General features: G+C 36.9%; 1 protein-coding gene across 4 annotated transcripts in view; it reads left to right on the top strand.

The window, feature by feature from the left end:
* Positions 1-324: 324 nt before the first annotated feature.
* The window catches only part of TBC1D19 (TBC1 domain family member 19), a 45,293-nt gene continuing 29,144 nt past the window's right edge, over positions 325-16,473 (top strand). The window contains exons 1-7 of one of the 4 annotated variants that reach the window (XM_085223350.1): positions 325-583; positions 7,524-7,596; positions 8,362-8,407; positions 9,260-9,335; positions 13,726-13,800; positions 14,882-14,972; positions 15,877-15,923. In XM_085223350.1, the coding sequence (XP_085079476.1) occupies positions 485-583; positions 7,524-7,596; positions 8,362-8,407; positions 9,260-9,335; positions 13,726-13,800; positions 14,882-14,972; positions 15,877-15,923 (507 nt within the window). In that variant the 5' untranslated portion in view covers positions 325-484. The remainder of the gene's footprint in view (positions 584-7,523; positions 7,597-8,361; positions 8,408-9,259; positions 9,336-13,725; positions 13,801-14,881; positions 14,973-15,876; positions 15,924-16,473) is intronic. The other 3 variants (XM_085223352.1, XM_085223351.1, XM_010710318.3) reach the window with 3 other exon arrangements.

Raw genomic sequence — 16,473 nt, 5'->3', positions numbered from 1 at the left:
CTGGAGGCATTCAAGGCCAGACTGGATGAGCAGCCTGACCTGCTGGGTGCCAGTCCCACTCGTGGCAGGGCCTTGGAATTGGATGTTTTTCATGTATTTGAAGCCCCTTCCAACCTAAACCGTTCCACGATTCTACAATTCTGCAAAATCCCTGTATCTGCTCACAGGCTTTCTATACTTCCGATTTATCTCCCATTAGGTCATATTAGAAGGTCTCACTTAGGAAACAGGTACAAGATGGCGTTTCTCACTGGTGGGCCAGAGGTACCCACCAGGGCTAGGCGGCAGCCCATGCGCGGGGCAGGGCGCTGAGCGGCTCGGCGGCCGCCACGTCCCCGCCGGTCCCGTCGATCGGGGCGGAACCCTTCAGCGCGGCGCCGCTTTCCGCCCGGCCGCCGCCGCGCGGTTGCCCGGTAACGTCGGCGCGGGCGGGGCGCGACGCTGCAGGTAGAGCGGCCCGGTGCGGAGGCTTGGCGGCACCGTGATGCTGGAGCAGGACGGCGGGCTCTCCCTCACCATAGCGCGGATCGTGCAGCGACTGAAGGGCTCCAGCCTCCACTCCCAGCTGGAGCGACAGGCCCGGGTGAGCCCCGCACCCAGGCCCGGCTCCCTCTCCCCGCCTCGCTGCTTTGTTCCCGGCGTTGTATCCCTGCTCCGCGCGGTCCCGGGGCCTCCCACCATCCTTCCCCGCTTGTCCGGTTGCTGTCTATCGTTTCTCCCTATGGGGCCGGAGGATTTCGCAGGCAACGTGCGGGCTGCTTTCTGCCCATCTCACCGGCTCCGATAGTGAACGGCTTTGGGTTGTAATCCGCGATTTGCGGAGCTTTGTGCCCCTACGCCGCCTTCCTCCGAAGTGCCCTCTGGGGAGACGGGGGTTTGGTGAAAGGAAGTGAAAATAAATGGAAAGTGCACGCGAAAGTTCGTTTTGTAGCTGGGAAAGCAGTTATTGTATTTAGTAACTGGTCTGCGCATGAGACCTTAGCTTCTCATGTTGCAGATGAACTCCTTCAGATTAAATTTGTTTCTGTTTTCATGACCGTAATGACATGGTATTGGTGCTGTAGCCATTGTTGGGCTTTACTGAACTGTTCGGGGTTTGATTTCATGGAATTCTGGATTTTGTAGAATTTTGGGATTTATTTAATATTTCGTAAACAGTGTGTGAAGTTGTAGAGATTTGATTCCGGGCAGAGTGCCGATTGGTTGGCTTAGATTTGTTTGGTTTTGAAATGAAGCATGCCTTTCTTCTCTAAACGTCACTAAGGCTTTCTCCAGCAGGAGACATCATAGAATCATAGAATGGCCTGGATACAAAAGGACCACCATGATCATCTAGTTTCAACCCCCTGCTACGTGCAGGGTCTCCAACCACCAGATCTGGCTGCCCAGAGCCACATCCAGCCTGGCCTTGAATGCCTCCAGGGATGGGGCATCCACAACCTCCTTAGGCAACCAGTTCCAATGTGTCACCACCCTCTGAGTGCCTTCTTTGTTTCTTTTGTTGTTAGAAGCATCTGCCAGTTTGGTCCTTAACACTGCTTTAAATGCATGTCTGCTGTGCTCTTGTTGAGTGGCAGCTCTCTAAATTCAGCATCCTAAACAGAGGGTCTGACATGGCATGTAGAGAATGAAGGGATTTCAGAACAGGAATCTCTTCCAACAACTCCATCACTGATGACAATAAAATGCATTTTCACCTCTGCTTTTGTTCTCTTGCCCTCTGACTCCTGGAGGCCACTTTGATAGCCATTGGTACCTACACATCTGTTTTGACAAGGAAGCTCAGTGTTGCTGGGACTTAGTGGGTGGTTATGGTATGCAGTACCAGTGGGCAGCCTGAGAACTTTATCAGTGCCCTTATCAGGACAGTTAGATGTCTGAGTCTCATTCCTTAGAAATATCCAGCATCTCTGAAAACATGAGTCACAATGGAACACGAGGTCTGTTTTAATACTACTAGATATTTTTAAGATGTCTTGTAAACGTTATTTTAGCTGTTTTGTAAATTGATCTCTTCTTTAGAGTCTATGAAGGAGAGCTCAGAATGAACAGTCTCTTTCACCTGTTAATAATTTTGAGCAAAACACAATTTCCTGGTGTTATTTGTGAGAGATGATAGAAGAGTCCTGTGGTTATGAATCGATCCCACCAGTGCTCTGTTTGACGCAGCCTGCACCCGTGTCAGGGGCTGTGATGCACGATGTCTTTAAAATAAGTTTAGTGTGGGCGCAAAATGATCTACTGTCACAGTTATCTTCAGATAATCACATTTTTGTCCTGAGAAATGAAATAGGGTAGAGTCATGTGCTTGTTAATGAAGATTGGAGAAAGAAATGTTTTGTTGATTCCATAAGATGAGTTTTAATGTTGACGGTGTGTCTATAGTTAATGCAATGACATGAATACAGAAAAAAAGTGAGCATGCTTTTTCACTCTATGCTCATTTAGAGGCCTTGCAGCCCTCCTCTGGACCTGCTCCAAATGCTCTACATCCATCCTGTAGTGCAGACCCAAGGCTTGGACACAGTATTCTGGATGGAGCCTTACAAGGTCTGAATAGAGGGAAACAATCACCTCTCTCTCTCTGCTAGCCACCCTTCTTTGGATGCAGCCCAGGGTACCGTTGGCTCATGTCCATCAGGACTCCCAGGTATGCTCTCAAGGAGCTCTCCCAGTCTGTACAGATATCTGGGGTTGCCTTGACCCAAACACAACACCTTATACTTGGCCTTATTGAACCTCATTAGGTACATGTGAGTCCACTTCTCAAACTTGTCCAGGTCCTTCTGAATGGCATTCCTTTCATCTGTTGTATCAGCAGCACCACTCAGGCTGGTGTCACAGCAGACTTGGTGAAGGTTCACTCAATCTCACTGTCTGTGTCATTGATAAATATGTTGAAGAGCACCAGTCCCAAGACAGACCCTAGGGGACTCCATTTGTGACCTTCCCTTTCTGAAATGCTTTTAAGGTAAAATGTGGGGGTGGCTAGAAAAACTGATATGTGGAAATCTTCAGGCAGGAAATTTAGTTTGAGATCAAATGGAATGATTCAGAAATCTGACATCACCTTTTAAATGTGGATGTTTAACAGAATATTAAAAATTTTTATTTCTCTTTAGATCCCTAACAGAAATCTGTCTGACTCAGACTTGCCAGGTGACCAGGGACAAATGACATGTAAAGCTTTTTTAACTGAAAGTAAAATAAAATAAAAGCCCTAGTATTTTTTCTCCTAAAGAACTTTTCTAAAACAGAAGAAGAGAATAAAATGAAACAAAGGTTCTAAATTAAGTTCTGTGGAGCAAGCAATACTCACAAAACAAGGAATCCTTCCTGACATTTTCTGTGTAGACATTTTCAGATTTGTTTTTCTTGTAGGATGCTTGTGGTGGCTGTACTTGAAGGAGAGCTTGTAGCAGATCAAGACAGTGCTGACTGAATAAGCTGAAAGATGAAACGAGAGTGTAAAAGTCAGCCCAGACACCCCCCCCCCCAGTCTGGTAACTCAGGTGTGTAGGGTGGAGGGAAGAGATAACACATCTGGGAAGTGGTAAAAGGTTTCAAGAGGTGCCTGAAGGTATCAGCAAGGTATGGCGAGGAGCTAAGCTGAAATACAAGATCAGAATGGCTGTCCAGAAAAGAGGACACCATCAGCACTCTTGGAGCAGACTTGTAACTACTTCCAAAGGATCTAAAGGAACTATTGATCTGAGTGAGAGGTAGTGACATTCACAAGGCTTGGAATGGTGGAGGGAAGAGAGGAGCACTGGGAGTGATGCCTCTTAAAGTTGGGATGCTGCCTGATTGTGTGCTTTGAGAGGGAGTGTGTGAACTTTTTAGATTAATTTATCTGGTGTAAAAGTTTGCAAGATATCTGAAGGTACTATTTCATGACTTTTTTTTTTCCTAACATTAAAGAGAAATTGATAGTGATTCCTGCTTAAGATCAAATTAAGAAAGAAAATGTTTCTGTGAATGCAGTATTTATTTGATAAAACTTGGCAAGTAAACAGAGGCTCATGAGTCGTCATGGATAACAAATGATTCCTTTTTGTGCACTGTATTTGACAAATGACTTGTTATCCTCTTTTGATAGAGCTTGTACTTTGGTCTAATTGGTCCAGCAGTAACATTGTGATATAATTAATTTTAAATTGAATGCAATTATGAATGCTGTGAACAGATTGTTCAGAACAGTTCAGAAACAATGCCAGTGATTCAGGTTTAACTCACAGATTTTTTTATTTTTTTATTTTTTAGTAATATGAATTAAATATATTTTAAACTTGTGTTTTATTTGAAGCACTGATTTTATATTGAAATGAAACAAAAACTTGAATAATGCATTTTTGATGTTTAATTGATGTGTTTTGTATGGGAGAATGTAATGTTTAAAACTGTTTATTTCAGTATGATGCAAATAGAAGCTGTCTGTTTCAACTGTTAAATTTTTGGTGTTTTAACTTATATAAGAAAGCTCATAATACTTTCACCATTAATTTAGCTACAGTAGAAATATGCAAGTGTAGGAAAAATGTTAGTGTATTCAGGGTTTTATACTTACTGAAATTGGCTTAGATATGCTCAGGACTATCCTCCTTTTGGTTACAGAAATGTGTAAAATAAATCCAGAATCACTCCCTTAAATTTGTAGGATTGTTAGGTGTTTAGAGAGTGTTTATACTGGAATTGCTGTGATTGTAATTGAAATGATTTTGATCAAGTCAGCTTGGTCCTAATTGAATCATTTATGATGATGACTGCCAACATCTTAACAGGATACTATACCAAAGTCAAAGCTGTGCATGGAATGTAAACACAAAGGATTGCTACTGGTACCTGAGCCACTTGTAAAAAGTTTTGGCAAAATTTTTAAAGTCCAGACTTGTGCTTTCTCTTCTGTACAGTTGCAGAACAAGAAGGTGCTGACAAATGCTGTATTGATGGTTTGTTTTTGGAAGGAATGTCCAACAGCCAGTTGCCTCTTGATTTGCAAGGAGTAGACAAAGGCTGTTGATGAAAATGAACACACAACCCTTGAGCCCTGCTGTCCTATCCATAAAAATATGCACTATGCCAATTAGACTGGAAAGGACACCAGCAGGCGTCAACATTGTTAAAAAATAATTTGTTATTTTTGCTAAAATATGCTGTATTTATCCCTGTCTCAGGATTCAGCTTTAGTCTGACTGAGCCCATGAGTAGCATCATTTCTTCCCTGGCCTGGCTGCCATTCTTTACCTTCCATTGCTCCTTTTCCTGTACTCTGCCTGTTATGATCTTCCTGATAGATTAAAAAGAAGAAAAAGATAGATACTCATTCATCAATATGTGTATATTAAAATTGGAGAGTCTGTCTGCTTCTGTGTACCTTACATTTTGATCGTGCAGGAAATTAATTCAATTCATCAGTATGTCTCATCAAGGTGTGGGGTTCTTTTTCCCCAGTAAGCCGCAGTCGGCATTTTTATCAGTGCATATCATAGTAATGCTTTCAATATAAGAAAATGTTGTCAATGTGTTTTTCGTGCTACCAAAAAAAAACAAAAAACAAAAAACAACCAACCCCATAGTGGACAAAAATGGTAATGATATTTGGGCAGTGCGTTGTATCAAGCAGTTCAAAACAAAACCTGAACATTAAGGTACTGAAATACCTTAATGTTTTTTGCAGTATAGTGTTAACAACTAGTAAGAAAAGTAACTAACAGAAGTAACCTGTAATCACAGAAGTGGTTTGAGTTGGAAGGGACCTTAAAGATCGCATAGCTCCAGTCCTCCTTCCTTAGGCAGTGGAGTCAGAGTAGTTATCCAAAAAAGAAATTAAAGTATATAGGAGACCCAGTCTACTAATTTTGGAAGATCATCTCTGTCTCTGACTCCTTAATTTAATGCCTGTAAACACCCATATAAAATCAGAAGATGAAGCAATTCAGAAGGGATTTCCTTTATCCTATCCAAATGAGTCTTTTCTTTGGCAATATTATACAGCCCTAGGATGTGTTCTGCAGTGTTACGGCTGGCTGCAGCCACAAGCTGGACTGTCTGGCAGATTCTTGTGTTTTGGGTATTCAATAGATCTGCAGTCTCATGTATAATAAAAGAAGTCCTTAGCAACAGCAGTGTCTTTGGCTCTGTAGCAATTCTCACACCTTGTGGTTTGTCCTTATTGATCATCTTTCAAATAGCATGCCTATGCTCTCTTTGCTATTGCAGTAATATACTAAATATCAAAGACTTCAATATCTATAGTAAAGTGACTTAAAAGGAGAATTGCTGATGCTAGTAGCCTTTTCATTTTTCAGTCATCCCCCCCTTTTTACAGGGAAAAATAGAAATATTAAAAAAAAATCTGCATTGCTAATATATGTAGACCAACTCTTTTAGCAAGCTGTGCTGCACAGTAAATGAGCTTTTCTATGTATATGTATATTTATAAACTGTAAAGCAGATGACAAGGATGACAAGAGTTTGTTAGCTGAGTGTGATGGAACAAAAGCTTGCCATGCTGTCAGCAGTGTTGTCTGTGCTGACACACCGCATGGGCATGAAAGTTTATTAGCAGCATGAGTTATCATAATAGACAACAGCTGATATGTCTCCAACATACTGCTGAGTAGCTTTTGCTAAGCAGTGTCCTGCATTTCTGGGGAGCTGAGGTGGCTGTGAGCTTCTAACGTGCCTTGCTCTGGCATGGCTAGAGGGTGAGCTTCACAGATCTCCCAGTGTTATTTTCAGGTCAGCAGCCAAGGTTGCTATTCTCCAGTCCTCTGGCTTTATCCTCTAGTGCTAATCAGCTGTTAGCACATTTTGTGTTTTGGAAATTACACATTAAAGCCACTTCAAGAAAATCCTGAGTTTTAGATTGTTGTCGTTTTGGAACTTTCTGGTCTCTTTGTTTTCTCCTCTTGTTTTGCTGTAGAAGGAGATACCATAGCAGCTGCTCATGCTGTTGCTGAAGAATCTACAGCAGGATTATAAAGCTAATTGTTGCCCAGCTGACATCTGTCAAATGCACTTCAATGCACATTGCTGTATATATCTTGTAATGACAGCTGCAGAGGTGAACGTTTGGTCCAGTTTTTATTTGAAGCTTGAAGATGGCACCTCTTATCTGATGGGTGAACTGTGGGAAGTTTGGTTAGAAGCTGCAGAACATTTTCAGTTTGATTATGTCAATGACCAATCCTTTAATGTGCAGAACCTGGCATTTGTGCAAACCGTGTAGAGTACTTAGGAATAGTAAGCATGTATGTCACAGATAGTCCTTCTCCCTTTACCTGCATACAGCTTTTATCACAGACATAAAAACAAAGATATTGACTTAGGGAAAAGTTGGCTGATTTTTATTATTATTATTTTTTAACTGTAACAACTGCCTTCAAGTTACTAGGAAGTAATTTACTGTATGTATGTAATGTTAAGCTTATATGTTTCTTATTTTATAACTGAATACACACATTACTTTCTTTATAACGAGTGTTTGATGCTCATTTCTTCTTTCTTTTTTTTCCCATTAGATCAGCCTACACAACCCAGAAATTAAACTGGAATCACTAAAAGAAGATATTAAGGATTTTCTGAAGACATCAGGTTTGTAATACTTCAGATAATTAAGATGTGAAGTTGTTGGCACTTCAGCATGGAGATTGTGTTAATTCTGGATTGTGTGAGGCACTGTGAAAATATACACAAAATAGTAGGTGAGAACTTTACTAAATTATTAAACAGGATAGAGAAAATAAACAGGGAAAATGTTCTTGTATTATGGCAGCATACGAACATGTGATGCAGAAATATGATATTGCCATTTTACAGGATACTGGTAATTTATTCTTTTTATGAAAGTTATGAATGAAACAAGTTAAGGCCGTGTGGTAAATGGAAATTAGAATTTGTGGAGGTCCTCTTTGAAATTTTACCCTTTGGTAAATTTTTATTGGAAGTTGTAGGCTATATTACTCTATAATGCGAAGATCTGATTATAAGTGATGTGTGGTTTGTAATCACCAGGAACGCTGTTTCTATTAACATTTATGTGTTTTGAAAATATGATGGTTTCAGAGAAATAGCTTGTAATTGTTTAACCGAAGCTGTATCATAATTATTTGAACAGCAGATGGAAATAAAGGATATTCAACCTTTTTTGCAGACTTTAACTTGTAGTTTTACCTACCTTTATTAGGTTAAGGTGTCTCCCTCTCTTCCTGTCTGTCCAGTACATAGACATGAATTGAGACAGGACAGAAAACTCTAGCAACTCTAAAGTAACTGCTGATTCGTGTTCCATTAGTATTAATTTCTTAAAATTGTCTAATATATTTTTTTTGTTTGTTTGTTTAATTTGTATTTTAACAGGTTGGGAAAAGAAGCTTCAGAATGCTGTTTATAGTGAACTCAATGTGTGAGTTTAATTAGCATGTTAATTGATCAAGTTCTATTTGCATGATTTCCTTTTCATTCCTTTGTATATGAAGGTGTGTGATGTGCTGCTGTTGTGTACAAAGTCTGCCATATCAAGGATGCCTGCTTTATTTCTGTTTGTAAAGTGTCATTTCTTTCTCATCCTGGTAAAAATGCTGAACTCAGATGTATTTTCTCATACTTCTAAACATTACTTTAATAATTTTTTTGTTGTTCTACTTCCAGAAGTACCAAAATTCATAATGTAATTCTGGTGTAGCTGAGGAGTTATTGCAAATGAATTATAAATTATTTTCAGATGTTTATAATAGCATTATGTGTTCAAATACCTTTAAGATTTTACGTCTCTAGACATAGCAAATCAGTGTCATCACATTTGTTATGGTTTTAAATGCAGTGAAATTTGAGAAATTTTCACTTTATTATTGTTTAGCTCACTTTGAATTAAACTTCTGAGAAGTACTGAGAAGCCTTTTACACTCTGGCAAGGCACAAAGGCAAATTAATTGATACACACAGCCCAAACTGCAAATTGCATTATCGAATAAAATTTTTTTATGCAAACATACTCCTGCTAATTTAACTAAGCTTTTTACACTTAATAGTTTTGAACAGTCTGTCTTCAGGTCTACAAGGGTCTTGATTCAGCAAAGTACTGGTATGTGTTACCAGTTAAAATAATTCAAAAAAATACTACTTGTTTTTATTTTTGATAATCATATGCAGTGTTTTTATTAGTGTTCTCATAGAAGAAATTATGTTTAGGTTTACAAATAATTAATAAAGCAAAATAAAAATATGAACTTTTAAAGTATACTGTATTTTCTTCAAGGTTTCCTTCACCCTGTCATCCTGCAGCACCTCCTGAGCATATGAAAGAACCTTTGGCTTATATGAGGAAAGCACAGGTTGGTTGTTATCAATTTTACAGTTCTTACTATATCTTTGGTTAGACTATTTCAAATTTGTTTTAATTTTATTAATCCAATTTTAATGTTACTGTGCAATTTCTAGGGTTTTTACCTTAGGAAAAATAAAGATTTGTAATTGTATGTGTGTAGAGTTTAATAATAATGTTGTATATGTAACATATTACATATATACCATAAATGCTCAAGTAATTCTCCTGCTATGGAAGAAGTGGGATGTAGTGGCAGGTGGGTGAATACTTTAGAACAGAGATTACATGAAGTATATAAAGAAGGAGAGTTTATTTCTGTTGGGAAAAAGATGTGTAGATACGGGACATTTAACTTAGGGTTACAAAAATATTATTTTGAAGAGATACACGTAGGCAGTTTGGCAATAAAAGACCACAAGCTACATAGATAATGAGAGCAGAAAGAAGAGAGATATTCAATAATTGGAAATTGGAAGGAAAAGTTAAAGCTTTAGAGCTAAGGAGCTTAAGGAATATTGAGGGGGAGAATAAGAGAAACAGGTCTATAAAGGATTGAACAAGGATTTTGATATTGGGGAAGAGTATTTCTACTTTATGGGATTTTTTCATCCCTGCATGCTGTTTGAAATAAAATTTTGCATGAACCTTTTGAGGTTTTTTTTCCTTTCCATTTTTAAAGAGTATGATCCAACCAGAATATCAGAGATAAAGGTAAAATTGTATTTCACGCAGCCGTGCGTGGAAATACATTGTGATATTCTTTTACAAGTTGTTCAACAAATTGTGTTACTTTTTCAATCATATCGTTGCTTGTTGCAGTAAGTCTTATTGTGCTGCACTGCATTTTCTGTCTTTAGCATGTAGGTATAAAGATTGTATTAAACAAATTTTCTACTGTGATGTGGAATGTAATGCCACAATTTACTGTCTGAAAATAATCACTCATATCAATGAATGCTGACATGAAAAACACACAAGTACTTATATACGTGTTTATGTATGCGTTTGTTTGCCTGAACCAGTTTAATTGGCTGTTATTTCATAAAAAGAGTATATAGTGCTTAGATAGCACAATATTTTTGATACTATGTGGAAAGGATGGTTTTTCTAATAGTTTAGGAAAGATAAGGAGAAGTTCTGTGTTTACTCATTTCAAAGTTTCACTTACCTAGTTCAAAGAGAATCATGCATATTTGTTTTCAAATTCTTTCTTGAAATACAAATAGTTTTTGCAGGGAAATACTGATAAGTGGTGATGGTTAGAAGGTTGCATAAGAGAGTGGTTAGGCGGTTAACAAGACATTATCCAAACACACTGATGTGTGTGTGAGCATTTGATTATTGAGATGTACTCATTTATCACTGTTGGTAAAAGGCCCATAAGAAAACAAGGGCAATCAGCTCAGTTGAATCTCAGCTAGGTTTTGTTAATCTTTTGAATAAAGAACAGTAAACAATGTAAAAAGTTTATGAAGTCAATGTTTCCATGATTTTGTTTATTTTAAATATTTGAAAGTAGCTAAAATGCAATTATTCAGATTGCTGATGTCTGCTAGAAGTAAACTAAAAGTGGAAACTTACCGATTTATTTCCACCAGGTATCAGAAATCTAATGAATATTTTGAAGGTAGAAGGCTGTTTTTGTTTTATTTGTAGGTGGATCTTTTTGCCCTTATTTCTCTTTTAGCATCACAACAGTTGGAGAAAAATATTTTGATATATCAACAATATTTGTCCTAATAGAAAAATGTTTTTCGTGTACATCATATTTGATTTTTATTATGCACAGGCATGGCTTAAGATGCTTTTTCCATTGTTATGAGTTCACTGGCATTTTCTTTATCCTTTTCAGTCTTAATTTTGTTCTACTTCAGAATTTTGGGAAGAAGTGTAATACTCTTTGAAAACCATATTATTTTGATATCACTTATTGGAATGACTTTGAATGAACCACTAATTAAAACTGTATTTGCTTTTTTTTTTTTTTTTTTTTTTTTTTACAACAGATGTGAAAATGTTCATGGTTAACGCTTTTTCTTCTCAAATTGGTTATGTTTTCTGATTTTTAGCTAGAAGTCTCAAATTTATGTACTGCATTCTTTTCACTATATCAAAATAACAGATTTCTAGGAAATGATAGAGCATTCATATTCATGAGAAGTAGTGCTATAAATCAGTCATGCAGTTGTGGCATTGTTCAGTGTAGAAAAGTACTGCAATTAATAGTTATGCTTTTGAATGTTAACGTAAACGTGCTGTGTATTTTCTAATTGTGTGTGCTGTAGCTGGAGAACTGTTCCTGCAGTTGAGTTAAGGTAGATCATTAGGTTCAGCTTCTTCATTCAGTCTTTAATTAGGTCTTTCCTAAACATAGGCCCTCTTTCATTTCTGTTTCTTGAAAATTGACAGGTATGATATCTGTCAATCCTGTCAAACCTCTCTTAAAAGCATTCAGATAATTTCACACTCTAGTGTTCTCTATGCTAATTGGTCTGGTTACAATTTGAGAGGATTAGGTCACCTACTCCCACTTTGCTTAACGGAAGAATTATTACTTATGCATCTTAATGCAGATTAGGCGTTATTGCTAAATTCTAGGATTTAAAAATCGAAGACTTTGCTAATTTGCTTTGCTGCCCAGCAGGCATTGGTTTGAGTTGAAAAATTCTTAAATCTGTTAGACTTCTTTATTTTGATATCCACATATTGATGAGGCAAAATGTTGCAAGCCTTACCAGCTCTTTAGTTTTCTCTGAGTTCAGCTTTTTCTTGATTTAGGAGAATTTCTGCAAACAATGATATATAATTCAAGTGGGCAATGTAAAGATATAAGAACAAATAGAGATAAAGATACGAATAAGAAGCTGAGTGCAAAGAAATGTTAGGAATTGTTTCTGACATCTCCCATGAAACCATATTCTGATTTTGTCCTATTCTGATCTTACAAAGCTCATAACAAGCTAAACACTATAGATCACTAACATGCTACACCTCACTGCAATAACTCTACCCATCTCTGGCTGGGCAGTTGACTGTCACACCAAGAATGTCAGCTTCCATTGCTCTTTGGAATGAGCTAATGCTCAGTCTTGCAAAGCTGTCTCACTCCTCTGTGCTTTTTTTGCGTCTTTTATATTTTGGCATATCGTATTTTTTAAGTTTTGATCTTTATTGTTTCACTTGATGCTTTTTCAACTAACACCTCTGTATCCTTTGCTTCCATTTGCTTATATGGTTTAGTAGTCTCTGTGTTCTTTCTCACATGTCATTTCTTCCAGCAACAAAACCACCAGCTCCAGCAAAATAGAGTACTGTAAATGCTTCGTTCCTCCATGAGAGAATAGATAGTTTGGTGTCATGCTGTTGTGTAATTGTGGCACTTGGAAGGCATTGTATTACTGGGTGCAGTAATACAATGAAATAACAAATATTATACAGAATATTATAAAAATTACTACAATCAGAATATTTTTTACAGCCAGTACTTAACCTGTTTTGTTTATAGAAGAGAAGGTAAAGGGATGACTTGATTTTGGGAAAAAAAGTTACTGATAAAAGATAACTATTGTGTTTGATAGAAAATGTCGTAAAATCTTATAAATGGAAGCTAAAATGAAGCAATTATAGGCAAGACATGATCTTTTTTTTAACTTTTTTTTTTTTTCCCTTAAGAGAACATTTGAACTTCTGCCCTTCCCTTCATTTGCTTCCTGTCTAATAAACTGCAGCCCATTTTGGACAGAAATTTAAAGAGCTTAAATGGTTAGATGGTACCTAACTGTTATCAAATTTGTGCCTAGAGCTAATTACAAATAATAAATAGAGTTAAATGAAATTAACAGGAGTCCTTACATTCATTTGGTTGAAGCTTGACTCATCATCTGCAGAAAACGAAGTTAAATATAATACCCACCAGTGCAGCTGTAATCATAGAAGCAAAGTCCAAAGCCAGTTGACTAGGAAGTCAGTACTAGTTGGCATTAATTCCAGGGGAATTATCCACAGATCAGGCCACAGAAGTGAGTTTGACGTCTAATGCAATAATCAGAAAAATCTGATTGTTCTTTTAGCTGTCCATTTGCTCTTGTGGAATTTGTCATCTGTTGATGTATAAGGAAGTACTAAGCACTTGTCATAAATCAATGACTGTGAAATGTATACTTTTTAGAGATCTAAAGTTTGAGGAGTTCATTTTTCTGGTTCTTTCTTGTGATGTAGATGATGAAATGTTTCCTCTGTTGTTTCTATTTAAACAACCATGTAAACTTTCCCTTAATGTCAGTGGTTCTTGTTATCATTTCTTTATATATGAGTTTAGAAAGCTGCTTATTCTCAGACAAGGCAAAATTGGAGAAAAAAATAAATTTTACGAAATTTAATTTTTTTGTGTATTTCAGGGAAGCTGGGAGAAGCGAATTCTAAAAAGTCTAAATAGTATGTGCACAGAACTCAGTATCCCACTAGCACAGAAGGTAATGTATTATGAACTTTTTGTTGCCAAACTGACATATTTTTTCTTGAAATTAAGCCTGGTCTTGCATTTTTTGTAGCGTTCATTTTACACTTGGTTATCAAGAGCTGCAGGACTGCTCTCCAAAATATTTTAATACAGAATACAGAATAATTCTCAGACTGTACGCTTGAGCTGAACTTGAGAAGATGGCAGTCTATAGGAGGATCTTCCTCTGCTGTTGCAGGAATTAATCTCTCGAGGGGCTACGTTCATTGCTTTTAACAGAATGTTTTTGTGTGCAGACACAGCTGTATAACTTACAGCTGCACAGCCTATAGATAACGTGAATGTATTTTGTTTGCTGGATCATATGGGTTGTTGCTGGTTGTATGTGTTTCCTCCCCCTCCCCCCCCTTTATTTTTTTAAACAATTTTCATAAAAACATGAAGTTTGAATACTTATATACTTTAACTATATTATGTATTTTGTATATGGCCCAAGACAATTCCTCTTTACTCAGTGTGACCCAGGTAAATCAAAGGGTTTGACACCCTTGCAGCTGGTACTTAGGAGAGAAAGATACTGACACATCGTTACTGGTTCTCTTTGACAATCTGCATTTGTTTCATTGTTTATTTATAAGCTTTTAATTTTAAAGACCACAGATCAGGATAATAATGTAAGAATGTTTCATTCTTTATTTTCCTGTTACAATATATAGATTTTTTGATACAATATATAGTACTTTGGTTTTCTCTACAATATGGTTCATCATCAATTATAAAAATGCAGTTGGTTTTGCTTTTCGTGACTGTGCCACAGATGGGAATTTGAGGATAAAGTCCAGAAGCTCCAGCTCTAGCTCAGTAATATTAATCTGACCACCAAATAGCCTAAAATTCATTAGTAAATCCACAAAACTGTTTAATTTCCACCTTTCCTTTTTTTCCTTGAACTGGAGCCTGGGACTTTCTACAGTTGTTAGCTTGGGATTAGTTTTTAGCAAAGGAATTTTGTGTTGCTAGTGCAGCCTGTTTTTAAAAGTGTAATATTCACTTACATATTTGAAATAGGCTTTTACTCATTTTGTTAAAAAAAGAAGAGTTTCTTTCTTGGTGACTTTCAGAGGCCTGCAAGTGAGCAGAAAGAGCTGCTTAATAAATGGAATGAAATGGGAACTGATGAACCAGGTAAGATCAACTAAATTCACATGCATTAATTTTTTGTGCGTTAATAAGTTGAACACACGTTATTTATCAACCAGAGATTAATATAATCATTTCAAGGTAAACAGATTTCATTCTTTTTTTCTAATTTATAATGTTTAACTGTGCATAAGTATTCATTTTATTGTCATTTTGTTTTGAGTTACTGTGCTAATTTTGAGTCAGCACTGGGAGTTTATAGTATAATACTCCTGATTCCAATGGTTTAGAGATTTGTACAGCAAAGACACGGCTCTTTTTAGTGTAAAATCAGGCTAAGAGGAAGAAAATATTTGGAACTATGGTTAATTAAGCTCAGACATTTTGTTAACAAAAGATAAAAATAACACCTGCGCAGAATAGTCATGTTAACATTTGGGAGAGCAAGGCTGACCAAGTTAATTCACACCCAGGTTCCTCAGAAGAAATTATTTTGCAAAGGTAATGATTTGTATCTCATGGAGTACTACCTACACAACAGCAAATACATTTCATGGATTGTTGATGACTAGCCCTACTTTTTATTTTACTAAAGCAAATTTCATTCAAGAAACTACAATGTTTTAAAAAGTCTTTTAAGAATATCATATCACTTTTCATGTCTGAAAGTGCTTCAGTGTAAAAGCTTATGTGAAAGCAGTAAAAAGTCTTCTAGGACTAATATTCACTTAAATACTTGGGATTTAGAAAGCCAAGGCACTGACTGATAGCATAATCTTGGAGAATGTGTAATAGTTCTAAGCATGATATTTGGGATGATGGTGATGTTATTTTAATCTTAGTTGTAAGACATTATTGAAATTGCTACATTGTGTTACATGTATGAGAAAATTGCATGTGTTTTCATCTCTTTTAGTTTTAAGATACCATAATTGAAATCTTCTTTCAGATTTAAGTCTCTTCAGACCTGTTTATGCACCTAAAGATTTTCTTGAGGTAAGAATTCATGAAACAACTCAGCAATTGAATTGCATCCATTACAGTTTTTTTATGTGAGGTGGATAAAGTGTTTTTTAAGTCTCAAAGAGACAAGTAAGCAGTACAATTTGCTATTATTCTAAAAAAGCCCAATTGGTATAACAGAGATGATTGTCCATGGAGTGAAAGAATAGAAAGCTCATAAACAGTATTTGCAGAACCTTAGATTTTTATTTTCTGAGTGATTGTCCATACACATATTTATACTGAGACTAAGTAGTGTAGACTAAGTACTACTACTGCCAGAGTCCCAGAACAGTCTGTGAGGCCAACCCACACAAATCCCTTGTACTTGTGGATAGCATTTACAAACAAAGTCCTTCTCTCAATCAGATTAGCCTTTGCACTTTCTTCAGGTCTTTTTAAGACAGTGTCTGATTTGACCATTAATTAAGGTTAACGGATTTTATGAGAGTGGCTCTAAAGGCACATGGACGCTTGTTTGTTAACTTACTCTATGAATAGGACTAAAAAAATGAAAATGCTTGTCACATACGTGCATGCACTT

Source organism: Meleagris gallopavo, chromosome 4 (assembly GCF_905368555.1).
Source record: "Meleagris gallopavo chromosome 4, MGAL_WU_HG_1.1, whole genome shotgun sequence".
Lineage (NCBI taxonomy): Eukaryota > Metazoa > Chordata > Aves > Galliformes > Phasianidae > Meleagris > Meleagris gallopavo.
Note: the sequence above shows the minus strand (reverse complement) of the source record. Positions and strands in the feature narration are given on the sequence as shown.